This window comes from Aotus nancymaae, unplaced genomic scaffold, assembly GCF_030222135.1.
Source record: "Aotus nancymaae isolate 86718 unplaced genomic scaffold, 86718_ANA_hifiasm-v0.15.2.pri h1tg000073l, whole genome shotgun sequence".
Lineage (NCBI taxonomy): Eukaryota > Metazoa > Chordata > Mammalia > Primates > Aotidae > Aotus > Aotus nancymaae.
The window spans coordinates 2,327,917-2,355,793 of NW_026988488.1; the positions used below are offsets into that span (position 1 = coordinate 2,327,917).

The window sequence follows — 27,877 nt, forward strand, 5'->3', positions numbered from 1 at the left end:
AGTATTTGAGTAAATGTGAATGATATATTTTTATTTCAATGTCTGTATGTTCATTGCTAGTATATAAAACACAAGTGATTTCTGTATGTTGATATTGTGTCCTATGATTGTGTTGAACTCACCTATTTTCTGTTTTTGTTCTGTTTTTCTAGATTCCTTGAGATTTTTTCTACATAAATAATCACGTCATCTGCAAATAGAGACAGTTTTTTTCCTTCCTTTCCCATCTGTCTTATTTATTTATTTATTTATTTGCCTTAATTCTATGGCTAGGACTTCCAATACTAATTGAGTAAGCTTTTGAGGTCACAAGTTATGAATTAAATTACAGCCAAACCTTGGAGATAATGTAGGTTCAGTGCCAGGCCACTGCAATGAAGCAATTATTGCAATAAAGTGAGTATCACAATAAAACCAGTCACAAATTTTTTGGCATGTAATTATGCTTACACTATACTGTAGTCTATTAAGTGTGCGACATTATGTCTAAAAACTATATATACCTTTATTAAAAATACTTTATTACTAAAAAATGCAAACAATTATCTAAGCTTTCAGCAGGTAGTAATTTTTTTGCTGGTGGAGAGTCTTGCCTCAATGTTGATGGCTGCTGACTGCTGAGGGTACTGATGGTTGAAGGTTGGGTGGTTGTGGCAATTTCTTAAAATATGACAACAATGAACTTTGCCACATTGATGAACTCATCCTTTCATGAAAGATTTCTCTGTAGCATGCAATGCTGTTTGAGGCATTTTACCCACAGCAGAACTTCTTTGAAAATTGGAGTCAATCCTCTCAAACCCTAACATTGGTTTATCAACTAAGTTTATGTAATATTATAAATCCTTTGCTATCATTTCAACAATGTTCACAGCATCTTCACTAGGAGTAAATTCCATCAAATAAATAATTTTATTTGCTCATCCATAAGAAGCAACTGCTCATCCATTTAAGTTTTATCATGAGATTGCAGCAATTCAGTCACATCTTTAGGTACCACTTCGATTTCTAGTTCTCTTGCTATTTCACCATATCTGCAGTTAAATCCTCCAATGAAGTATTGAACTCATCAAAGCCACTGCTGAGAGCTGGAATGAACTCTTTCTAAACTCCCATTAATGTCAATATTTTGACCTCCTTCCATAAATCATGAATATTCTTAATGTCATCTAGAATAGAGAATCATTCCCGGAAGTTTATCTATTTGGCCCATATCCATTGGAGGAATGACTATCTATGGAACTATGATCATACAAAATGTATTTCCTAGATAATAAGACCTGAAAGTCAAAATTACTCCTTGATCCATGGGCTGCAGAATGAAGTTATGTTAGGGACCATGAAAACATTCGTCTCCATGTAGATCTCCATAAGAGTTCCTGGATGACTAGGTGTATCATCAATGAGCAGTAATATATTGAAAGAAACCGTTTCTTCTGCACAGTGCATCTCTACAGTGGCCTTAAAATATTTAGTAAACCATGCTGTGAGCAGACATGCTGTCATCTAGGCTTTTTTGTTCTATTTATAGAGAACAGGCAGAATAGATTTATTATAATTCTTAAGGGCCCTAGGATTTTTGGAATGGTAAATGAGCATTGGCTTCACCTTAGTATCACCAGCAGAATTAACCCCTAACAAAAGTTAGTTTGTCCTTTGAAACTTAGAAGGCAGACATTGACTTTTCCTATCTAATTATGAAAATTTTAGGTAGCAGCTTCTTCCAATAGAAAGCTGCTTCATCTACATTGAAAAATTTGTCCTTCAGTGTAGCTACCTTCATCAATTATCTTAGCTAGATCTTCTAGATAAGTTGTGCAGCTTCTACATCAGGACTTGTTGTTTCACCTTGCACTTCTGTGTTGTGGAGATGACTCCTTTCCTTAAAACTCATTAACCAACCTCAGGTAGATTCACACTTTTCTTCTGCAGCTTCCTTACCTCTCTCAGCCTTCAAATAATTGAAGAGAGTTAGGAACTTTTATCAACAATAGGACTATTTTGCTTTCTTATTGTTTGTGTTTTCACTAGAGTAGCATTTTTAATTTCCTTCAATAACTTTTCCTTCACATTCACAACTTGGGCTGTTTGGTGCAAGAACCCTGGCTTTTGGCCTTTTTCAGCTTTCAACATGTCTTCCTAGCTAAGCTTAATGATTTCTACCTTTTGATTTAAAGTGAGAAACATGTGACTCTTTAGAGGCCATTGTATGGTTATGAATTGCCTTAATTTCAGTATTGTTGTATCTTGAATCCAGAGGACTGAAAAGAAGGAGAAATTATCTTCATTTCTATCCATATTCTGTATTCTATTTCTGTGATTTCAGTCATCTTAGCCCGGTTAAGAACCCTTGCTGAAGAACTAGTACTATCATTAGGAGGAAAGAAGACATTGGCTTTTCAAGCTGTCATAGTTCTTGTGCTGGTTCTCATTTTTATCAGCTGCTGTTCCTTCAATTTTTGAAGTCACTGTCCTTTGGATTTTTAAAAAGTTTTATTCTATTTGATGACCTTGGGGTTTGATTGTGGCAAAAAGTGGGTTCACTTGACTGGGTTCATTTCTAGAAGATTTTAGGGAGCCAAGCCTCAGCTTAGGACTCCTGGACTGCATGTGCTAACTCTGGAGGACTGCTACCAAGCCTCTGCTTTGTTCTTTGGCTCCTTACAGTTATGAACCTGCTGTGCTAGAAGGACTGAGGTGCTCCTGGACAGCTAGTCACTACATTCTAATGGGTGGTAACAGCTAAAGTGTTTAATAGGGTGGTGGCAGTAGGATTCATTTTTGTTTGTGTCAGCAGTGGTGGCAGTGGCAGCACAGCGGGGTTCATGCTTGTTTGCTGCAGCAGAATGCTAGCAGGTACAAGGGTGCCTGCCTCCATACAGGCACTCACAACAGTGGTGGTGGAGGCTCAGGAGGGCAGAGGACCCTATGAGCCTTACTGTGACTATGTGCATGGTCCTGCTAGTGGTGTTAGCATGGGGGTAGGGCACTGGATAGCTGCTCAGGGCAGGGGAGGGCCTGCTAGTTTCTGTGCCTAGTTTCACTTGCAGGGGCGGAATTGCCTGGTTTTGTGCCTGCCAAGGGTCCAACTGCAATGGTGGTATAGCAGGGGTGGAGTGTTGTAGTGAACTCCTGCTGGCAGCAGTGGCAAAGCAGGGTTCAGTGCATGTATGTGCTGACCAGGCAGGGAAGAAGGCAAGATTGGCCCCATGCACACATGTGCTGTCAAGGCAATGTGGGGAGTGGCCCTGGGCCCAGGGTAAGCTGTATTGCGGAGATGGAGTGGGTGAGATGGTACATGTCCTCAGGGGCCAGCCTGCTGTAGCTCACCAGCAGTCAGGTGCAGTCCAACAGCTCAGGAGCTATGATGTGGACTCCAGGGTAGCAAGACTGCATTACAAACAGATGTGGCCAGTCTGGGGCCCTAAGAGACGCCAGAAGATCAAGGGGTGCTCAGATCGGACTGGCCTGTATGATGGGCAAGACATTCCTGAAAAGTTCAGGTCCACTAGTTCTCCTAGGACTAAAGTCTACTATGAGAGCAAGTCAAGCCTAGTGGGATGAGCATCCCTGGCTCTGCTCCAGACAGATGCTCCTGCATCAAACCCTCTGAGCTCCACAACTGGCTCACATGCTGCCCCTACCACTTCTCTAAACTGCTCTCCCTGCCAATTCAAGTGTCTATCGTGGTGTGGGGGTCTCCTCCTGCCAGGATTCCAGAGGCCCATGGCAAAAGAGGCTTGCTCCTTGCAAGTTCAATTCATCTATTACCCCGTAGTTGTTAGGAGTCAGAAACAAGTCCCAGTGCATGGTAGCCCCATGCAGGGTTCCCAGCTTCCTCCCACTTCAGCCCAGCTTCTGTGTCTTCCCTCTGCCCACTCTCAGTGCCTTCCCTCTGAATATCTGCTAGGAATGCACCAGTTGGCTTGGTTTCCTTGGTGGCAGCTGTTCCACCTGGCTGCATCATCAGCCATCTTGCCCAAATAAATTTCCTCTGAAGTCTATTTTATCTGATACTATGGGATATGGCCACTCCTGCTTTCATTTATGCTTTCGTAATGCTTCTCTTTCCATCATTTTTACTTTCAACTTGTCTATTTCATTATAACTGAAGTGCAATTCTTGCAAACAGCATGTATTTTGTATCCACTCTGCTTACTTTTTTCATTTAATTAGTATATTAAGATCATTTACATTTAAGATAATTATATATGTGAGAGCTTAATTCCCCATGTTATTGTTTTTGTTTGTTCATTCTGTCATTTCTTTTCTCTTGTCATGCCTTTCTGTGGCTTACTTTCTACAATTTTATTTTGATTAAAGTGTTTTTAAGTGTATCTTTTTGTATAGGTCTTTCAGTGGTTTCTCTAGGCAGTATAGTGTGTGTGTGTGTCTCTGTGTGTGTGTATCATGGTGTACTGGCGTCAGCATTTTATAAGTCTGAATGAAGTCTACAAATCCTCCTTCCTTTTATATCCCTTTTCCCTCCCCTATTTATAATATAATTATCTTAAAATTTCCTCTCTATATATTTAGAATCATATCAGATAGTGTTCTAATTTTTGCTTCCACTGTCATACATTTGAGACAATTCAAGAGGAGATGGAAAGTCTACTGTATTTATATATATTTCTATTCTTTCCATTCTTCTTTTCTGATGTTCCAAGATTTCTTCTTTCATCATTTCCATTCTCTTTAGGGAATTTCCTTAAGTCTTCCTTTTAGGGCAGTTCTGCTTCTGACAAACATGTTTTATTTTATCTGAGAATATCATCACTTCCCCTTCATTCATAAAGAATATTTTTGGGCCAGATGCAGTGGCTAACACCTGTAATACCAGCACTTTGGGAGGTCAACGTGGGCAGATCAGTTGAGCTCAGGAGTTCAAGACCAGCCTGGACAATGTGGCAAAACCCCATCTCTACGGAAAATACAAAAATTAGATGGGCATGATGGTACACGCCTGTTGTCCCAGCTACTCAGGAGGCTGAGGTGGAAGGATCACTTGACCCTGGGAGGTCAAGGCTGCAGCGACCCATGATCACACCACTGCCCACCAGCCTGGGTGACAGAGTAAGGCTCAGTCTCAAAAACAGAACATTCATTTTCACTAGTTATAACATTTTGCATTGATAGTTTTTTTTTTTTTTTTTTGGCCCTTAAAAATGTGCAACTTCCTTCTGGCTTCCATGATTTCTGATGTGAAATCCACTGTCATTTTAACTGTTTTGCCCCTAGAAGTAAGGTGTCATTTCTCTCCTGCTGCTTTCAATAATTTGTTAGGCCAGGTGCGGTGGCTCATGCCTGTAATCCTAGCACTTTGGGAGGCCAAGGCAGGTGGATCACTTGAAGCCAGGAGTTTAAGACCAGCCTGGCCAACAGAGCAAAATCCCATCTCTACTAAAAAGACAAAAAATTAGCCAAGCATGGTGGTGCATGCCTGTAGTTCCAGCTACTCAGAAGCCTGAGGTGGGAGGACAACTTGAACTCGGGAGACAGAGGTTGCAGTGAGCCGAGATCATGCCACTGCACTCCAGACTGGGTGACAGAGAGAGACTCTGTCTCAAAAAAAAAAAAAAAATTAGTTTTCATAAGCTTTACTATAATGTATTTTCATGCAAATTTATTTTGGGTTTATCCTGTTTCATGTTCACTAAGCTTCTTGAATCTATACATATAAGCCGTTTGCCATACTGGAACATTATCAGCCATTATTTACCTGAGTACTTTTTGAGGTCTTCCATCTTTCCTCTTTCCTTCCAAGTTTCCAATTATACAAGTATTAGAACTTTCATTATTGTCCCACAGGCCCCTGATATTCTGTTTATTTATTTATTTTTTTCAGTCAGTTTTGTCCTAGACTGGGTAGTTTCTATTTTTATATCTCAAGCTCATGTATTCTTTCATCTTTCTCGTCTACTCTGCTGTTGAGCTGATGTATTTAGTTTTCTTCATTTCTATATTATTCATTTGTATAATTTTCATTTGATTCTCCTTTGTATCTTTAATTTCTTTGCTGAGACTTTTTTCATTTGTTTCAGTCATATTTGTAATTGTTTCCTGAGACATCGTAATGACAGCATCCATTGAATGCCTTTTTTCACTCAAGTTGATAGTTTCCTTGTTCTTGGTCTGATGGTTGATTTTTAATTGAAACCTAGATATTTGGGGAATTTTGTGAAGAGACTCTGTTTTGCATTTAGATCTGCTGTTTCAGCAGGCTTATTATAACACAGTTTTGGCAGGGAATAATAAAGAAGGAGGAGTGCCTCCTCATTATTGCCAGGTGGGAATATAAGTCAAGGTTCTCCATTTAGTTTCCACTGACACTTGAGTTAGGGAGGTGCCCCATAGCACTACTGGGTGGAAATGGGGATTCAGGCTCCCCATTTGGTTTATGCATTTGGTCAAGGCACCCTAGCTACCTTGGATAAAAGTGCCTCATTGCTTTTCCCCATGTGACCTCCAATGACAACACAGGGCATGGCCACATTAATGCTAGGTGAAAGTCCAGACTCTCCACTAGGCTTCCTCTGAACATATCCACATGCGGAGGGGAAGAGGTACCTTATTACCACTTAGTGGGAGTGGAAGTCCAGGTTTTACATATGGTCTCCACTGACACCTCAGGGACAGAAGTGTCTTTTAGGGATTAAAATCCCAACTCCCCACTTGGCCTTCTCTGACACCACCCTGGCAGGGGACTATTTGGGTATTTTGTGATAGCTTGATGAGGCCAGAAATCTAGATTCCTGACATGGCCTTTTTGGGCTAAGTAGACCCATAGTGTTTTCTGCTGTGTTTGACTGGAGGAGAGCAGATGTTTTCTCATTTTCTGCCTTACTAGGCTCTTTTCTGTTCTTTGGCTAGAAAGAGATGGCTTCTATTTGTGGCTTTTTATCTGTTCCAATGTCATTTCTGGGTTGCCAGCTTCTTCAGCTCCAATTCTGGGTTATATGAGGCAAAAAGAAAACCCATGAAATTCACCATCATGTTGTTCCTTAGGTCCTGTGGACACTAGTCAATCTGCCTTCTACTCCGAATCTTTCACGATAGTTTAGTATTTGTTTCATAATGTCCATGGACTTTACTTTTACTTAGTTGGGGGAATAGGAAAAATATACTGAAATATACATCTTCCCCTAAATCTGGTTTTTATATCTTAAGGAAATGCAGAATTTCCGGCACTACAGTGGTCAATAAACACATGTAAACTACAATCACTTCACTGATAAGTTCCCATTTGTAATATTCAAAGCTAGAAAGAATAATTGGTGGCAATAAAAAATACCTATCATTGGTGATATCACCAAAAATGGTGGAGTAGGGAACTCCATACCTCCATGAAAGCAATAATTAAGCAGGAAGAAACTATAATACATTTTCAAATTCTAGAATCTAATTTAAATAAACTTACGCCGACTACAAAAACCAGGGAACTGCTTAGTTAAAAAGAGGCTACTAAATTTTGGTAAGAGGGTGCTACAACACTTTAACTTCCCTCTCTGCCATCCCATACTCCCCAGCTTAGTGGTGGCCTTGGAGATGGTAGTATACATTACTGATGTGGCTTGCTGCTGCAAAAGAGGCAATACAAATCTTGACTTCAGAAAACTATGGTTATATATTTTGGCCTGTCTGGTAGCTCCCTAAGGGATAGGTTTAGGACCCTGACTTTATTTTGCCCACCTTGGAACTTTCTCAGAGCTAGAGTGGCCTTTTTCAAGATATTTGTTGAAAGCACTTAAAGGTAAATATACTAGCCACAGCCACCTGAGGGAAGGGATAATAGCTGGAGCAAGCAGCAGACAGACTAAAAAGCTTGGGAAGGAAAAGGCTGGGGAAGCAGATGCATGAGAAAAAGAGTGTTCTGGAAAGCTCCTGCAAATACCAGGGAATGTAGGAGGCCAGACACATGCCCAGGGCTGGACCTATGCTCAGAAAAAAATGTGAGACGACCCTAAGCTTTCATCTGTGGCTTAGTTTTAAGCTCTACAGAAGCAGGACATGGCTAAGGCAGAGATGCAAGTGGCCCAGCTAAGCACTGAAGATATACACCAACAAAGAGCCAATCAGCAAAGACTAGGATAACTATTTTTATTTTTGTGGCATTTAAGGAAATCTCTGTGAAATCACTATCTGGGAACTAAGCTAACTGACAGAGAATTCATTGACTACATGTGGCAAATAATACAATCTTTACAAATATAGTTTAGAAAAGCTACTGAACTAACAATTACAACCCACAAGAAGTAGCAAAAAAAAAAAAACCCTAGAGAGAGGTAAAAATCTGATTTCCAGAATTACCACATTACAATATTGAAACTATCAAGTTTTCAACAAAATAATTATGAGGCATTAAGAAAAAAACAAAAATGTATGCCCCGTTCATAGGAAAAACAATTAATAGAATCTGTCTATGAGGAAACGCAGATATTAGACTTGCTAGTTGACAAATTTAAATCAACTGTTTTAAATATGCTCAAACGGCTAAAGGAAACCATAGAAAAATAACTAAGGGAAACTTGGAGAATAGTATCTCACCAAATAGATAGTATCAATAAACAGACAGAAATAATAAAAACAAAACAAAACAGAAATTTTGGATATGAAAAGTACAATAATTGAAATGAAACACTCACTAGAGCAGTTAAACAACAGATTTCATCAAGTAAGAGAATGAATTAATAAACTTAAAGATAGGTCCACTGAGGTTAGTCTGTGAGGCAAAAAAAAAAAAAAAAAAGAATGATGAAGAGAGCCTCAGGGGCCTGTGGAAGACTATTAAGCAGACCAGTAAGTGTACAGAGAGAGTCCTAAAAGGATAGGAGTGATAGAAAGGAGTAGAAAGAATATTCCAAGACATAATGGCAGAATACGTCACAAATTTGATGAAAGACAGGAATCTACAGATCTACAAAGCTCAATAAACTTCAAGTAGGAAAGCTTTCAACTTTTCCCTTTTTAACATAGTGTTAGCGGTGGGTTTGTCACAAATGGCCTTTATCGTTTTGAGGTACACACTTTCCATACATAATTTGTTGAGTTTTTATCATGAAGACATGTTAAATTTTGCCAAATACTTTTTCTTCATCTGTTGAAATGATCATATGGTTTTGTCCTTCATTCCACTAGCATTCTGTGTCACATTTATTGATTTGCATATGTTGAACCATTCTTGTATCCTGGGTATGAATTCCACTTGATCATAGTGAATAATCTTTTTAATGTGCTGTTGAATTCTGTTAGTATTTTTTTTTTTTCGAGGCAGGGTCTTGCTCTGTGACCCAAGTGGGAGTGCCATGGTGTAATCATGCCTCACTGCAACTTCGATTTCCTGGGCTTCAGCCATCCTCCTGCCTTATTTTTTGATTTTTTTGTAGAGATAAAGTGAAAGTGATCCTCCCGCCTTAGTCTCCAAAAGTGATGGGATTACAGGTGTGAGCCACCGTGACTAGCCCCTGTTTGCTAGTATTTTGTTTAGGATTTTTCCATTCATGTTTATCAGGGGTATTGGCCAGGGATATTCTTTTTACTGTTGTGTCCTTGTCTGTTTTTTTGTATCAGGGTATACTGCTTTTATAGAATGAGTTTGGAAGTATTGTCTCCTCTTTAATTTTGTTGACTAGTTTGAGAAGAATTGCCATTTGTTCTTTAAATGTTTGGTAGAATTCATCAGTGAGGTCATAAAGTCCTGGGTTTTTCTTTGATTTGAGACTTTCTATTATGGTTTCAATTTCATTACTCACTGTACAAATTTCCCCCACCATAACCTAAGCTGCAGCTATACAGTGCCATCTTAAAACCAGAGCTACAGCTAGAGTGTATCCTGCTCCAAGAGCCAGCAATAACTGCATCTTTTCATTGCTGAGGCTATGCTGCCATTACACCACCTTAGTGGTGGTACATCATTCCCCAGCCAAGCTGTTACAGCACTCTATCCTCTGAGAACAAGCTGCCTAGGAATGGCTCTGCCTTGCACATTGTGGCGACTGTAGCAACCAGCCCTTGCCTCAAAATCTAGGTCAACCACTCCAGCACCAGGGCAAGCAGTACTCTGTCCCTAGAAGAATAGGTACTCTTGCCCAGTAAAGAAACTGAGTCCTGCCCAGTGATGTGCACAGTCAGCACACTCACCAGCCAGGTTCACTGTCCATGTGCAATTCTGTGTGCTCACCAGCTAGGCATGTTCCTTCCAGGTGCCCCTGCCCCAAGTTGGTGATTTGGCCCCCAAATGACAACATACCAGCCAGACATGCTACTTCTATGGAACCCTGTTCCAAGCTGGCAGACTTCTAATGCCTACATACTTACTAGCTGGGCATACCAATTCCAGGGAGTACCTGCCCAGAGTGACATGTACACTGAAAGTGAAGAAATAGAAAATGATATTCCATGCAAATGGAAACCAAGAGAAAACAGGAGTAGCTATAATCATAACAGATAAAATAGGCTTTAAGGCAAAAACAATAAAAAGAGAAAGGAAGGTCATTTATAATGAAAAGGAATTATTTCAATAAGATGGTATGAAAATTTTTAATATGTATACACCTAACACCAGAGTACTGAAATAAATGAAGCAATTATTATAGATTTAAGGGAATAGACCACAATAATATAAGGAGACTTCAGCATGCCACTCTCAGCAATGGACAGATCATCTAAACAGAAAATAAAGAAACATCACATTAAAATGACACACTAAATCAAATGGACCTAGCAAACATTGAGAGAATATTCAACCAAAGAGCTGCAGAATAAACACTCTTCTCAAGAGAACATGAAACTTTCTCTAGGACAGATCATATGGTAGCCTGTAGAACAAACCTTAACTAATACCAAAACAAGTCCAGTTCCAGATGGGTTCACAGCCAAATTCTACCAGATGTACAAAGAGGAGCTGGTACCATTGCTTCTGAAACTGTATCAAACAATACAAAAAGAGGGAATCCTCCCTAACTCATTTTATGAGACCAACATCATCCTGATACCAAAACCAGGCAGAGACTCAATGAAAAGAGAAAACTTCAGGTCAATATCCATGATGAACAGTGACGCAAAAATCTTCAATAAAATACTGGCAAACTGAATTCAACAGCACATCAAAAAGCTCATTCATCATGATCAAGTAGGATTCATCCCGGGGATGCAAGGCTGGTTCAACATATGCAAGTCCATAAATGTAATCCATCACACAAACGGAACCAAAGACAAAAACCACATGATTATCTCAATTGATGCAGAGAAGGCCTTCAACAAAATTCAACAGCTCTTCATGCTAAAAACTCTCAATAAACTAGGTATTGACAGAACGTATCATAAAATGATAAAAGCTATTTATGACAAACCTACAGCCAATATCATACTGAATGGACAAAAGCTGGAAGAATTCCCTTTGAAATCAGGCACTAGACAAGGATGCCCTCCCTCACCACATCTACTCAATATAGTATTGGAAGTTCTAGCCAGAGCAATCAGGCAAGAAAAAGAAATAAAGTGTATTTAATTAGGAGAGAAGGAAGTCAAACCATCTCTATTAGCAGATGACATGATTGTATATTTAGCAGACCCCATCGTCTCAGCCCAAAATCTTCTCAAACTGATAAGCAACTTCAGCAAAGTCTCAGGATACAAAATCAGTGTGCAGAAATCACAAGCATTCCTATATACCAATAACAGACAAACAGAGAGCCAAATTAAAATGAATTCCCATTCCCAATTGCTACAAAGAGAATAAAATACCTAGGAATACAACTAACAAAGGATGTAAAGGACCTCTTCAAAGAGAACTACAAACCACTGCTCAACGAAATAAGAGGGGACACAAACAGATGGAAAAACATTTCATGCTCATGGTTAGGAAGAATAAATATTGTGAAAATGGCCATACTGCCCAAAGTAATTTACAGATTCAACGCCATCCCCATCAAGCTAACAATGACCTTCTTCACAGAACTGGAAAGAACCACTTTAAATTTCATATGGAATCATAAAAGAGCCCGCATAGCCAAGACAATCCTAAGCAAAAAGAACAAAGCCGGAGGCATCACACTGCCAGACTTCAAAGTATATTCCAAGGCTACAGTAATCAAAACAGCATGGTACTGATACCAAAACAGAGATATAGACCAATGGAACAAAACAGAGGCCTCAGAAGCAACACCACAATCTACAACCATCTGATCTTTGACAAACCTGACAAAAACAAGCAATGGGGAAAGGACTCCATGTTTAATAAATGGTGTTGGGAAAACTGGCTAGCAATGTGCAGAAAGCAGAAACTGGACCCCTTCCTGTCACCTTACACTAAAATTAACTCCAGATAGATTAAAGATTTAAACACAAAACCTAACACCATAAAAACACTAAAAGAAAACACAGGCAAAACCATCCAGGACATAGACATAGGCAAGGACTTCACGACTAAAACATCAAAAGCAATGGCAACAAAAGCCAAGATAGACAAATGGGATCTAATTAAAATTCAGAGCTTCTGTACAGCAAAAGAAACCATCATTAGAGCGAACCGGCAACCAACAGAATGGGAAAAAACTTTTGCAGTCTACCCATTTGACAAAGGGCTAACATCCAGAATCTACAAAGAACTAAAACAGATATACAAAAACAAACAAACAAACAACCCCATTCAAAAGTGGGCGAAGGATATGAACAGACTCTTTTCAAAAGAAGACATACATGAGACCAAAAAACATATGAAAAAATGCTCATCATCACTGGTCATTAGAGAAATGCAAATCAAAACCACATTGAGATACCCTCTCATGCCAGTTAGAATGGTGATCATTAAAAAATCTGGAGACAACAGATGCTGGAGAGGATGTGGAGAAATAGGAACACTCTTACACAGTTGGTGGGAGTGTAAATTAGTTCAATCATTGTGGAAGACAGTGTAGCGACTTCTCAAGGATCTAGAAATAGAAATTCCATTTGACCCAGCAATCTCATTAGTGGGTATATACCCAAAGAACTATAAATCGTTCTACTATAAAGACACATGCACACATATGTTCATTGCAGCCCTGTGTAAAATAGCAAAGACCTGGAACTAACCCAAATGCCCATCCATGAGAGACTGGACAAAGAAAATGTGGCACATACACAATATGGAATACTACGCAGCCATGAAAAATGATGAGTTCGTGTCCTTTGTAGGGACTTGGATGAATCTGGAAACCATCATTCTTAGCAAACTGACACAAGAACAGAAAACCCAACACTGCATGTTCTCACTCATAGGCGGGTGTTGAACAATGAGAACATGTGGACTCAGGGAGAGGAGCATCACACACTGGGGGCAGTTGGGGGGGACTAGGAGAGGGACAGTGTGGGGTGGGGAGGGATAATATGGGGAGAAATGCCGGATATAGTATGCACCTATGCAACAAGCCTGCATGACCCGCACATGTTCCCCAGAACGTAAAGTAAAATAAAAAATAAAAAAAAGAATATCAAAATCATTTCCAGTATATTTTTGGACCACAATGATATAAAACTAGAAATCAATAACAGCAGGAACTTCTGAAAATTCACAAATATATGGAAATTAAACAACATGCTCTTACATGACCAATGGGTCAATAAAGAAATTAAAAGAAAGTTTAAAAATTTCTTGAGAGAAATGAAAATGGGAATACAGGCCGGGCTTGGTGGCTCAAACCTGTAATGCCAGCACTTTGGGAGGCCAAGGCGGATGGATCACCTGAGGTCAGGAGTTCAAGACCAGCCTGACCAACATGGTGAATACAACATATCAAAATCCTTGGGACACAGCTAACACAGTTCTAAAAGGGAATTTTATAGTAATAAATGTCTACATCTAAAAAGAAGACCACAAATTAAAAACCTAACAATGCACCAAAGGAATTAAAAATTTAATAACTCAAGTAAACCTATAACTAGTAAAAGTAAAGAAACAATAAAGAGTACAAATAAACGAAATAGCCCAGGTACAGTAGCTCATGCCTATAATCCTAGCACTTTTAGGGAGGCCAAAGAGGGAGGATCACTTGAAGCCAGGAGTTTGTACCAGCCTGAGCAACAAAGCAGGACCCATCTCTAGAAAAAAAAAATTAAGATTAGCCAGGTGTGGTTGCAGGCACCAGTAGTCCCAGCCACTTGGGAGGCTGAAGCAGGAAGATCATGTGAGCTCAGGGGTTTCAGGCTACGATGAGTTACAACTGCATTACTGTACTCCAACTCAGGCAATAGAGCGAGATCCTATCTCAAGAAAAAAAGAAGATAAAGAAAAGAGAAGAGAAAAAATAGGACAGACTTGGTGGCTCACACCTGTAATCCCAGCACTTTGTGAGGCCAAGGAGGGAGGATTGCTTGAGGCCAGGAAAGACCAGCCTGGGCAACATAGTGAGACTCCAACTCTACAAAGAAATTAAAAAATTAGCCAGATGTGGTGGCATGCACCTGTAGTCCCAGATACTGAGGAGGCTGAGGCAGGAGGATAACTTGAGTCCTGGAGGTGGGAGCTGCAGTCAGCCATGGTTGTGCCACTGCACTGTAGCCTGGGGAACAGAGCAGGATCCTGTTTCAAAAAAAGAAAAGGAAAGACAAGAAAAGAGAGACTTAAAGTAACAAAATAGATCAATGAAACAAAGAGTTATTAAAAAAAAAAAAAGATAAAATTGAGATGCCTTTAGCTGACCTAAGAAAAAAAATAGAAAACAGTCAAATAAAATTAGATACAAAAAAAGATATATTACAACTGATGCCATAGAAATAAAAAGCATCACAAGACAGTATCAGGAACAATTTTATGCCAGAAAACCAAGATAACCTGTAAAAAGTGGATAAATTCCTGGACATATACAACCTTCCAAGATTAAAGAACGAAGAAATAGAAAATCTGAACAGACCAATAGTGAGTAATGACATCGACACAGTAATAAAAATCTCCCATCAAAGAAAAGCCTAGGACCTGATGGCTTCACTGCTGAATTCTACCAAACATTTAAAGAATGAATACCAATTTTCCTCAAACTAGTCAACACAATTGAAGAGGAGACAATATTTCTAAACTCATTCTATAAGGACAGTATTACCCTGATACCAAAGCCAGGCAAGGACACAATTAAAAAAGAATAGCCCTGATGAACACAAATGCAAACATCATCAACAAAATACTGGCAAACAGAATTCAATAGCAGATACAAATATTAATCACTATGATCAAGTGGAATTCATCCCAGGAATGCAAGAATGGCTCAACACATGTCAATCAATAAATGTGACACAGAACACTAATGGAATGAAGGACAAAAACCATATGATCATTTCAATAGATGAAGAAAAGGCATTTGACAAAACTCAATATCCCTTAATGATAAAAACAACACATTGTATATAGAAAGTATTTACCTCACTAAAAATAAAAGCCACATATGACAAACGCACAGCTAACACCATATTGAACAGGGAAATGTTGGAAGTTTTTCCCTTAAGATCTGGAACAAGACAACAATGCCTACTTTTACCACTTCTACTCTACTTAGTATTTGAATTCCTAGCCACAGCAATTAGACAAAAGAAAGAAATGAAAGTTATCCAAATTGGAAATGAGGAAGTTAAACTATCCCTGGTTGCAGATGACATGAGTGTATACAGTTGACCCTGGAACAATACCAAGGTTAGAAGTGTCAAACCCGGCCAGGTGCGGTGGCTCATGCCTGTAATCCTAGCACTTTGGGAGGTCAAGGCAAGGGGATCACAAGGTCAGGAGATCGAGACCATCCTGGCCAACATGGTGAAACCCCATCTCTACTAAAAATACAAAAATTAGCTGGGCATGGTGGTGCATGCCTATAATCCCAGCTACTTGGGAGGTTGAGGCAGAAGAATCAGTTGAACCAGGTAGTTGGATGCTGCAGTGAGCTGAGATCTCGCCACTGCACTCCAGTCTGGTGGCAGAGCGATACTCTGTCTCAAAAAATAATACATAAATAAATAAAAATAAAAATAATAAAATAATAAAAAAGACTTGTCAAACCCTTGCACATTGGAAAATCAATGTATAAGTTTTTACTTACCAAAAATTAACTACTAGTAGCCAACTGTTGACCAGAAGCCTGATAAATAATATAAATCATTGATTAACACCTATTTTGTATGTTATATGTATTATATACTGTATTCTTATAAGTTAAGCTAAAGAAAAGAAAATATTATTAAGAAAATTGTAAGAAAGAGAAAATATATCTACTATTAATTAAGTGGATGTGGATCATCATAAACATCTACATCTTTGTCATCTTCATGTTGAGTAGACAGAAGAAGAGGAAGAAGGGTTGGTCTTGTTGACTCAGTGGTTGCAGAGTTGGAAGAAAATCCACATAAAAATGGACTCACACATTTGAAATCTGTGTTGTTTAAGGGTCCACTGTATATAGAAAACCGAAAGACTCCACCAAAAAACTGCTAGAGCTAATAAACAAATTCAGTAAAGTTGCAACATACAAAAATCAGCAGCATTTTTACATATCAATAGTAAACTATCTGAAAAAGAAATCAAGAAAACAATCCCACTTAGAATCGTTACAAAAATATATATACTTAGGAATAAATCTAACCAAGGAGGTGAAAGACCTTCACACTGAAAATAATAAAACATTGATGAAAGAAATTGAAGATCACACAAACAGAAGGATATCCCATCTTCATGGACTGGAAGAACTAATATTGTTAAAGTGTCTACACTACCAAAGCAATCTATACATTCAGTGTAAACTCTAAGAAAATACCAATGACATTCTTCACAGAAATAGAAAAAAGAATCCTAAAATTCATATGGAACCACAAAAGATCCTGAACAGCTGATGCAATCTTGCGCAAAAAAAAAAAAAAAAAAAAAAAAAAAAGACAGCTGGAGACATCACACTATCTGACTTCAAAATGTACTACAAAGCTATAGTAACCAAAATAGCATGATACTAATCTAAAAAAAAAAAGACACATGGACCAGCGGAATAGAAGAGAGAGCCCAGAAAAAAAAAATGCATATACACGCAAAGGTGGGAAGAACATACATTGGGGAAAATACAATCTTCCATAAATGGTGCTGGAAAAAAATGGATACCCATATGCAGAAGAATGAAACTAGGTACCTATCTCTCGTCACATACAAAAATCAACTCAAAATGGATTAAAAAGTTAAATGAAAGACTCAAAGCTATGAAACTACTAGAAGAAAACAGGGAAAATACACCATAATATTGGACTGAGCAACAATTTTTTGGCTATGTCTCTAAAAGCACAGGTAACAAAAGCAGAAGTAGACAAATGGGATTAAATCAAACTGAAAAGCTTCTGCTGCACAGTAAAGGAAACAATCAACAAGGTGAAGTCAGTGGAAATGTAAATTTGTGCATTCATTATGAAAAACAGCATGGCGTTCCTAACAAAAGTAAAAATAGAACTGTCCTATGATATAGCTAGCAATCCCACTACTGGGTATATATCCAAAGAAAATGAAGTCATTGTGTTGAAGAGATATGTGCACTCCCATATTTATTGCAGCACTATTCACAATAGCCAAGATACTGAATCAACCTAAGTGTCCATAAATGGATGGATTGAGAAGGAAAATGTGCTAAGTATACATGAGGAAATACTATTTTAGCAACAAAAAAGAAAGCAATGCTGTCATTCACAGCAACACAGATGAGAACATTATGTTAACTGAAATAAGCCAGACACAGAAAGACAAATACAGTATAATCACTCTATACTCCATATGTAGTATGCCTATTGCGTCAATTAAAATTTAAAATGTAATAATAGCAAAAAAATAAAATGTACACTCAACTAACTGGAAACAGAAAAGAAAATCCTAAAACATGAAAAAGGAAATTTGTGAAAAACCTACAGCTAACATCAATACTCAATAGTGAAAGACTAAAAGCTTTATTCCTAAAATCAGGAACAAGACACAGATGCCTCCTTTCACTGCTTTTACTCAACATTGTACTGGAAGTTCTAGCCGGGCAATTAGGCAAGGAAATAAAAGACATCCAAATTGCAAAGGAAGAAATAAAACTCTCTTTTCAGAGATGACATGATCCTATATTTATAAAATCCTAAAGAATCCACAAAATAAGCTATTAGAGCCAATAAATTTATTTAGTTCTGTTTTGTACTCTTTGTGAGTGCTTCAGCATGCAGAAGCTTTGGAAAAATATAGAAAACATTACCAGCACTCTCTTGGTTTCCCTCATTTTTCTTTTCTTTGTTGGGGAAGGGACAAAAAAGTAGAAGAAGATATAAAGGAAATGAATCAAACAAACTTTATCTTGACAGTTTGTATTTCTATAAATCAACTATTATTTCTTATTTATTTCCCTAAGCAGGCAACAGCAAAGCCCTGAAAATCAATAGGAGTTGGGTTCTTGTTTTCAGAGGCAGCAAAAAATGGCTGATATGAGGACAGAATGTCCTACTCCATAGCCAGGCTTGTACAGATGGTGGCAGTTATCCAAGGAGAAGCAAGGAGGCCGAGACCCTAGGACCTGCTATACGAAAGGAGGGAAAAACTTAAGAACTTACTGAATGTTGTAGGGCACAGTACTAGGATTGAGTACCCCATACATAGTGAAGCCTTTATAGAGAGGGTTCCTGAAGTCTGATTTCCTCTGAACCAAGAAAGGCCACACAGAATGTGTTTTCTCATAGATTCTGTTAGAAAAGAAAAACAAGCCAAAAAATTAAAAGCAGCAAGCAAGCAATCTTAATAGTCCTGTTGAACATGATAAGCAGCAAATTTTACTAATAAGTAACCCAACTCAAGAAAGGAGGACAGGATATGACAGAAGAAAAATAAGTGGCTAGTAAGTGTTGATGGAGTAACAAATTATCTGGGCTTCAATTTATCCATCTTTAAAATAAATCAGAGGTTAGAAAGAGTTCCATATTGGAGAACAGGAGATTCTAAGTCCAGTTTCTGCCGTGGAATAGCTGTGTGATTTTAAGAAAATCTCGAGCTTTCTCTGGGCCTGTTTCCTCATCGTTAAATGTGACCTCTAAGTTTTATTCCATATCAAGGATTTTATGAACTAATGACTTTTCTGGTTTTAAAAATTTTTGAATTGCTTTTGAAAAGTCTGGTAAGTTAAGAGATAGGTCCTATGGAGTGAATTTCTGGCTTTTCTATATTTCATTTTATTTAAAGCCAGCTTCTCCTCCCTTCAGAAAGTTTAAGACAGTGACAGAGAATTGGAAATTTATAATAGAAAATATCTGTGAGTTCTACCAGGTGGGCAACTAAAGATTATGGCATTTATATTACAAAACTGATTCTTATTGAGTTGAGACCATGGGGAGCCTACTCAACCAGCAAGCAAGTCCCTTAGTTAACACCTCAAAATACATGGGCTCCACTGGTTCCCAGTGTAAGCTGCTGTATAACCATTCATGAGAAGGTCATTTGCACACACACCATGTCAAAGAAAGCTAAAGGAGAACTGAAGAGTGGTATAAGTAGTAAGACCTAAAATTGTTATCCTGTAACTTATTCAATTGTCAGAGTATTTCAGTGAGACCAAAGGCCCTGTATATCTCTCTTTCTCATGTGCTATTGGTTTATAACATGAAAAACAAAAAATACTGCACTGGTAAGGTAACTAATTTGTTGAGTATTTACTACGTGTTCAAACACTATTTCAGACCAGTTACCTAAAATACCTCCTTAAATTTTCCCAATAAAACCTTGTGAGATATTTTAGACCAAAATTACTAATGAGAAAATGAGACTAAATATTAATTTGCTCAAGGTCACATAGCTAGTAGGTGACAGAGCCAAAGTTTGAACCCAAGTCTGCCTGACTCTAAAACCCATGCTTTTCCATTCATGAATAAATGACACTTCTGCTTAAGTAGTCACTACTTTAAAATATGTTAAAATGTTCAATTGTTGTAGTTTTTAAATGAATATTCATATTTGTATGAAAAATACTGCATATATTGACCTGATTTTAAGAGAAGGAAAAAGATTATGGAAAAGATCCTGAGTTTTAATGCCTAGGGAAATAACTTAAAGACATAATGAATATCTTAAAAGTACTTGGGGAGAAAGTGACAAAAGTCTAGTTGTAAAGAGAGAGAGAGAGAAACATGCATGGCAGTAAGAGAGAAACTACCAAGTAAGTACAAATGTTAAAACAGAAAGACTCATTATTGTTCTCTATGTTGACAGGAAAACTAAATCACAGAGAAGTAATCTCATCCTGGCTATGCTATAAAGGGGCCTGAGAGTTGGGCTAACTGCTAACTCAGCCAACAGCTGTGAAATAAGAGTGAGTTGTGAAACAGCTACTTTCCTATTTCTTTTACTCTGTGTCTAAATAAGGAAAATACTGTTCATAGCCCTATCTTGTCAATTTCAAAAAGTACTTATGTCTCATATATTGTGAGGATGTTAGTTTAAGTAAGGGGTGCAAACTCAACTACCTACTAGAACTAGGCAGATAACATTAGAAATGGGCTAAGAATAAACTATAGAGAACGGTAAGAACTGCAGTCAACAAGTTTGCCTCATCCAAATGGAACAGCTACTATTCAGCTCTAGCTTATTATTATCATGAGAAAATACAATCTAGTATTGTCAGAGCTCCTGAGTTTTCAGAATATTTAGGAAAAACATCCTAAAATAATTGAATTTAATGTGAAATTTCCTGATATTTAAATGCTGGCAACTAGGGATAAGAATGACACAATGCACTTTGGGGACTCGGGGGGAATGGGTGGGAAGGGGGTGAGAGATAAAAGACTACAAATTGGGTTCACTGTTCTGGAGATGGGTGTACCAAAGTCTCACAAATCACCACTGAAGAACTTACTCATGTAACCAAATACCATCTGTTCCCCAAAAACCTATAGGAAATAAATAAAAATGTTGGCAACTAATTAGGAGTTTTTAAAAAATACTCCACACACTAAACAAACCATGCCTGTTGGGTTGGGTTCGGCCTATGAGCTGCTAGTTTGTGATCCCTGATATGAGTGAGAAGTAGATAATGACTACTCATACCTGCACAGCAATTAATTATCTGCAAAGGCTTTGTACATCCATTATTTTATTGGCTCCTCATGATTGCTCTAAAAAGTAGGCATTATTATCCCTATTTTACAGCGAAGAAATCTCATGGTTCTGAAAGATCTCTGTGCAAACACTGAGTGCTTTCTGCTTCTTTTTTATTATTGTTATCTCCTCCCCTTTCTTGACTACTATGCCAAATTCAGGATGGTAGGTACATTCTTTTTGCACTGACCCCCTTCTGCCTAATTCGTGTTTTCTCACAAAGTAAATTCACCTTAGATCTTCCAGATCCTTCTGGCAGTTTCCAAGGAAGTTTCCAAACTGGCAGGAGAAAACATGGTCATGGATCTCCAGCAGGAAGTTTTCATTAAACTCAAAGGCACAGGGAAACTGTTCCATTAATTGCCAAATACAGTCTAGGAACTGGGTAAAGACGGGGGACACTTCTTTAGAGTCTCCATCGAGGTGGCCACACCTGAGAGAAGCAAATTAAGGTAAAGAAAGACACTAGTTAGCATCAAGGATTACACTGTTGGGAGTAGGCCATAACAAGGTCATTTTTTGTCCCTGTTGGCAGTGGCAAGGAAACACCTCATACCAAAATGCCAGCCAGAATCTCAAAGCTAGTTAATCCCAGCAGACCTCTTAGCTGCTGGTGTCCTTTACTATTATCCAGACTGTAAGCCCTTTGGTCATCTCGTCTATTTTCTTTTACACCCTCTTTCCAATAGAACTTTCTGCAATGATGGAAAGTTTCTACAGTTGTGCTGTCCAATATAGCAGCTGCTAACTGTTAAGCATTTGAAATGTGGATAGTGTAGCAGACTGACTTTTTAATTGTAGTTAATTTTAATTTAATTTAAATAGCTACATTTAGCTCTGTGTGAGCAACGACCTCATCTATATTGTTTACTGCATAGTGCCTGGCACAAAATAGGTATTTAAGAAACCCCCTTTATTAAGTGCATGAATGAAACCTCATCCCAGAACTGTTTAATGTTTCCTCCCCATAATGCTCTCTTTACCAGCCCTATCATCCACCGGAAACACTATTCCACTGGAAACCAATATGGCACCCTCAGTTTTACACTGCAGGTTCTCCACCTTCTGATATAATGGCTCACAAGGATACCACCTTTCCTTGGGGTCAAAATAAAATGGAGAATGCTGATCATTCCACTTTCCACATACCATAATACTAAAACAAAGCAGAGGTGGGTTTAGCTTTCTCCTTGCACCTACTGCTGTTTCTAAGCTACCATTATTTTTATGCCCTTAAAAATACTTCCTTTATGGGGCATGCTATTAGCTTATTTACTTTCTCCTTCCTCAATAATGTCTTCTAGAATCTCTGAGTCACTTCCCTACATTCTCTGAACAATCTGATGGTCTTCAGCTTTGGTGTTGATGTAGATGACTTACATTAGCTCAACAGATTCCTTAACTAATGCAAATCAAATTACCTTCACTGATCTTTACCTCTACTCCACCCTTTTGAATCCACTGGCCACAGGCTGGCTAGTAGTTTTTACTCCATCTTTGAAATCTTAATCACAGTATCCTATTCTGAACACCATATATTATATTCCCAAAAGCTGCTCATCTTCTTAACTCCTTCAGGCCTCATTTCAGGATATCTCCACATGCCAGATTCCTACTGGTTTCTCTTTTTCCTTATCAAGCCTAAATTCCATGATCTGCCCTATTAACTACTCTCTCCCCATTTTTTTCAACTTTCTGGTCTTTCTTGTCATTATTTTCCTTTTAAATACAACCACAGATCAGCCTTAAAAGCTATGTTCTCCACTCCTAATAATCCTAATAATGCTGAAGAAAATTATAAAATCATACAATTCACACCATTCAAAATTACTCTCTATATTCAGCTGCGTCTTAACTGCTCTCAAATAATCTTCATGCAGGTTCTTAACACCATTTTCTCATTACCTTTACAGCTCTTACAAATTTTAAACTACCTTCTCAAACCCCAAATCCATTTCATATCTTCCTTCACTCCAGTGTCACTGAAAAATATCAAGGCCATTAAGTAGAAAAAAGAAGTCTAACTTCTGCCTCTAATAAGCACATATAGCACCTTCTCTATCTGTCTTTCCACCTAATCTCCATGGAAAAGCTATTCTTCATTTTAGCTCAAGCTAATCTTTCATTTGGAATTTTCACCCCTGTTTGCCCGGAAGGCTTACTCTACCAAAAATCCACTGTTTCTTTCACATCTTCAACCTTATCACCTTATCTTCTTTAATGTTTCTTTCTTTTCAGCATAAGAAACTGCTCAAATCTCCTGTCTTGAAATACACTTTCTCAAACCCAAATCCCACCCCTTCTCTTCTACCCACTTCAGAGCCAAGGTTCTTTGAAAGAGATTTATATACTCACATTCCACTTCCTCATTCCTCACTCATGCCTCCATTCACAATCATTTGGCTTCTGCTTTCACCACTTTACTCAACCAGTTATCACTAAAGATCATTAAAACCTGCATATGCCAAAGTCGATTCTTGGGTTATTCTGAGGCATATGACACTGCTGTCTACTCTCTTGAGATTCTCCTCTCTTATGTTTTTTCTTTCCTATCCTTAGATTTAATCTTACCGCACTAACCACTCTTTCACAGCAACCTTCATGAACTTCTTTCTTCACTAGACTTTCAGGTGTCAGTATTATCCAAGGCTGTGTGCCACCCCTTGGCTCTTCTTCCTCTATATACAATTTTTTGAGTTACCTTATCTGAATCCATGGTTTAAACCACCAATTATAAGCAGATAACTCCTTCTATACCACCTCTCTATCCAATCCAGAACTAGTGAGCTCCAGATTACTACTGAATAGTCTCCCTGCTGGATATCTTCTCTTGGATGCCTCATGCCACATAAGTCCCAAACTGAAGCCAAATTTCCCCCAAAACCTGCCTTGTATTATCCTGTATCCTCTATCTCAATAAACCCAGTTACCTACGGCAGAAACCTTTGAGTTTTACTAGACTTTTTCTCCCATCTTCTGGTGAGTCCTACTTCCTGAATACCTTTGTATCTATCCCATTGCATCTGTCTTTTTTCAGGCCATCATCAATTCTGAGAGCCTACTAATTCAGCCCTTTGTCACCAATTTCAATCTTCCACATGCTGTCACAGATATTTGTAAAATATAGATCTGAACATCATGTCACTGCCTTGTTCAAAGTCCTCCAATATAGCTTTACTATGTACACAAAACACTCAAATCTTTTAGCTTTGAAAAAAAAAATAGAGCTTTATATGATCTTCTCCTCACTGGCTCCACTTCCCTGGCCTCATTTCCTCTATTCTCCCTACACATCCTTTGACCCAGCCACACTGAATTGCTTGTAGCTCCTGTTTTATGTCTTTATGGTTTCAAACACATCAGTGCTAGAATGCTTTCTCCTTTTCTAAATAACATCTACTCATACTTTAAATCTCAGTTAAAATGTCACCTATTCCAGGAAGCCTTCTTTGCCCCAGAATGGGTAAAGTTCCTTTGTTTATGTTTTCCTCTGTCTTAAGCAATTATCATTCTACACTGTCATCACTGATTTTTCTTTTCTTTAATAGAAGAGATAGGAACTATATCTGATTCAACTCAGTTTCCTTAATACCTAACATAATGACTGCTCTAATGTTTGTGGGTGAAGGAAAAATAAATAAATAGACCCAAATGGCTACAGAATGGAAACCAAATGAAATTAAATTAATGCATATCAATGGGGGGAAATAAGACCTGAATTATAATCTCCTTAGGGTAAAACTCAATTTCTTTTTTTTTTTTTTGAGACGGAGTTTCGCTCTTATCACCCAGGCCGTAGTGCAATGGCATGGTCTCAGCTCACTGCAATCTCTGCCTCCCGGGTTCAAGCAATTCACCTACCTCAGCCTCCTGAGGAGCTGGGATTATGGACGCCTGCCACCATGCTTGGCTAATTTTTGTATTATTAGTAGAGATGGAGTTTCACCATGTTGGCCAGGCTAGTCTGAAACTCCTGACCTCAGGAGATTCATCCATGTTAGTCCCCCAAAGTTCTGGGATTACAGATGTGAGCCACTGCATCTGGCCAAAACTCAAATTTTATTTGTCTTTGGAATCAGCTTAGTGTCTGATATAATATACAGCACATTGTTAGGCATTTGTCAAATATTTATTGATTGTCCTGATAAGATAGGTAAAGCCTTAGTGAGGCTGTTTGGTTTATAGCAGATAACTGATAAATATAAACCCTTGTCCTCACTCCTTAAAAAAGAACAAATCTCCAACTGCCTTTTTTCTTATAAAAGGATAAAAGGTGCATTGTCTTGATATTAGTCCCTCTACTGAATTACCTCTTCATTCTCTTGTTCTTCCTATTAAATTTCTATTGATTTCCAAAAATTCATCCTTAAATGCTATATGCTCCTGGAAGCCTACCCTGACCTATTCATGCAAAGTTAAGCATTTTTCCTTCTGTAGCCTGTGATGCCTTGTTCTTCCTTGAAATATTTAAGAATCTGATATAATTACTTATACTCCTTGAAAGCAGAGATAGTATTCTGCTTATCTTTGTGACATTAGTGCACTAGCATATTATCTAGAATACTTGTTTCTTGATGAAAAGAGATTTATGCCATGTTCAACTTCCTGTTGCTTTGTCTACATGTACATTCTGGGGTTTTGATATATTCACCCTAATGAATTATCCTCAGCCCCTTCCATCAAAATGAGTATATTTTTACCTTTGGGAAAACTTGTGGCCCATGGATATCCATTCCTTCTCTATCAAGATCTTCATTTTATACAAAAGAAAGAGTTTGTATTAGGAAAATCATAAAATGAATTAACCATATATACAAGAATGTCAAAACACTTTGCTGAATGATTGAACTGATCATAAAAATGTTATTTCCTAAATGATAATGAAGTAAGTAACTTAGATTTCATTCATAGGCCTATATAGGGTACCTTCAGATTTCAGATGCTCTCAGACATATCCAGAGTCAAATTTCCTTTGGCTTTCACATGATGTGTGACAAGCCACTGAGCCAGAACTAAATGCAATCCTGATAAGCATGATATTAAACTCAATCTTTGAAAAACAGAAATCGAAAGGCAGCTCTTAACTTTATACCAGTAACAAAACCATTTTTAACCATTAAAAAAAAAAATTCCAGCCAGGCATGGTGGCTCACAACTATAATCCCACCACTTCAGGAGGCCATGGAGGGCAGATCAAATGAGGCCAGGAGTTCAAGACCAGTCTGGCCAACATGGTGAAACCAACTCTGTACCAAAAACACAAAAATTTGCCGAGTGTGGTAGTGCACGTCTGCAATCCCAGATACTTGGGAGGCTATGGCATAAGAATCACTTGAACCCAGGAGGCGGAGGTTGCAGTGAGCCAAGATCGCGCCACTGCAATCCAGTCTGGGTGGCAGACAAATGCTTCATCAAAAAAAAAAAAAAAAAGCTTTCCAAGAAATGAGAATAAACCACTATGGTGTTCTGTTTCTTAGAAAGATCAACTAAGAGGCCTTAGATTCAGATTCAGCAATAGCAAACAATCATGAGTCAAGACATTCAAACAGCTGACATGTTAAAAATGATGAGCCCCTTGGACAGCCTATTTAATAGTCATCCATTCAGTTTCGCAAACTTTTTGAGCTTTTCCTACTCTGTACGGTAGCCTATTACATAAAACTTACCTTCTGATAGGTAAGAAATATGTTGAACGTACAAAAGAAAGTATACAGATAGCACATACCTAAATTTAAAGAAAAGAAGCTAAATTGAAAATAAAAAGCAATTTTTTTAGATGTAGAGCTAATTCTGGCAAAAAAAAAAAATGTTTGAGAATTTTTTTTTATTTTGTCGCAATCTACCACTTACACAAAGTAAAATATAGTAGCGTGCTCCCTTACCATGAGTCCTTTGAATGTTCTATAAAATGGATCTAGGAGGATGCTGGCCACTGAGCAGACTTGTGCTGTGCGGTCCCACCCATCAGAACAATGGACTAAGACACTGGCCTTTTCTACCTTCACTGCCTGTGAAAACAAGAAGCAAAAAAGTACCATAAGCAACCCTTGCATAGCTTGTTGGGTTAAAGAGTTACCAAATACAGCCCCTAAAGCACAGAGAACCTGGTCTTACTGGGCTACATTAATTTTTTCTCATAACGTTAGCATCCTCTATGGGGAATGAAAAGGAAAATAATGGACTGAAAGAGAAGGAAAGCTTACCAAATAGGAAAAAAGTATCAAAACTAACCCATAACACAGGGCAAAAAGAAAGAGGCGAGTTCTAAATTCACAAAACTTCTGAAGAAAACAAGGATCAATTCTCAGAGGAATAGGTAAATAGAAGGAAGAATTCACACTCAAAAACGCAGACAGCTCTGCATTCTAGTCCCAGATCTGACAACAATCTCCTCTAGCTGTTTTAGTCTTACTAACACAAATGCTTCCAAATTAAGATGGAGGTGCTTGCCTGTCTTAGGTTGCTTTAAAAAGTGATTGCAAAAATACAATCAGAATGATGTAAAAATCTGGGCAGTTATTCAACCTGAGAAATTTTGGCAATGGTACATATTGGTCATTCACTTATTCATTCTAACAATTTTGTACCTCTATGAGGCAGGTATTAGAAATATAAAGATAAGACTCAGTTTCTGCTTTCAAGGAACCCACAAACTAGTCAGGGTGACCAAAGATAAATAAATAATTAAAACACAATGGAAAAACTACTGCTAACATAAAGTAATGTATAGTAACGGTATTTTGCAGGAGCCAGGGAAGCTTGACCCTTGAAGAAAGA

General features: G+C 38.1%; 1 protein-coding gene across 3 annotated transcripts in view; it reads right to left on the reverse strand.

Moving 5' to 3' along the window:
- The window catches only part of MTMR8 (myotubularin related protein 8), a 138,219-nt gene that overhangs the window by 52,569 nt on the left and 57,773 nt on the right, over positions 1-27,877 (reverse strand). For 2 of the 3 annotated variants that reach the window (XM_012460871.2, XM_012460870.2), the window contains exons 9-12: positions 26,983-27,108; positions 25,801-25,850; positions 21,333-21,533; positions 18,571-18,699 (exon numbers count right to left, since the gene is read on the reverse strand). In XM_012460871.2, coding sequence (XP_012316294.1) covers positions 18,571-18,699; positions 21,333-21,533; positions 25,801-25,850; positions 26,983-27,108 — 506 coding nt within the window. Of the gene's footprint in view, positions 1-14,439; positions 14,558-18,570; positions 18,700-21,332; positions 21,534-25,800; positions 25,851-26,982; positions 27,109-27,877 lie in introns of all 3 variants that reach the window. The other variant, XM_064367725.1, reaches the window with a different exon arrangement.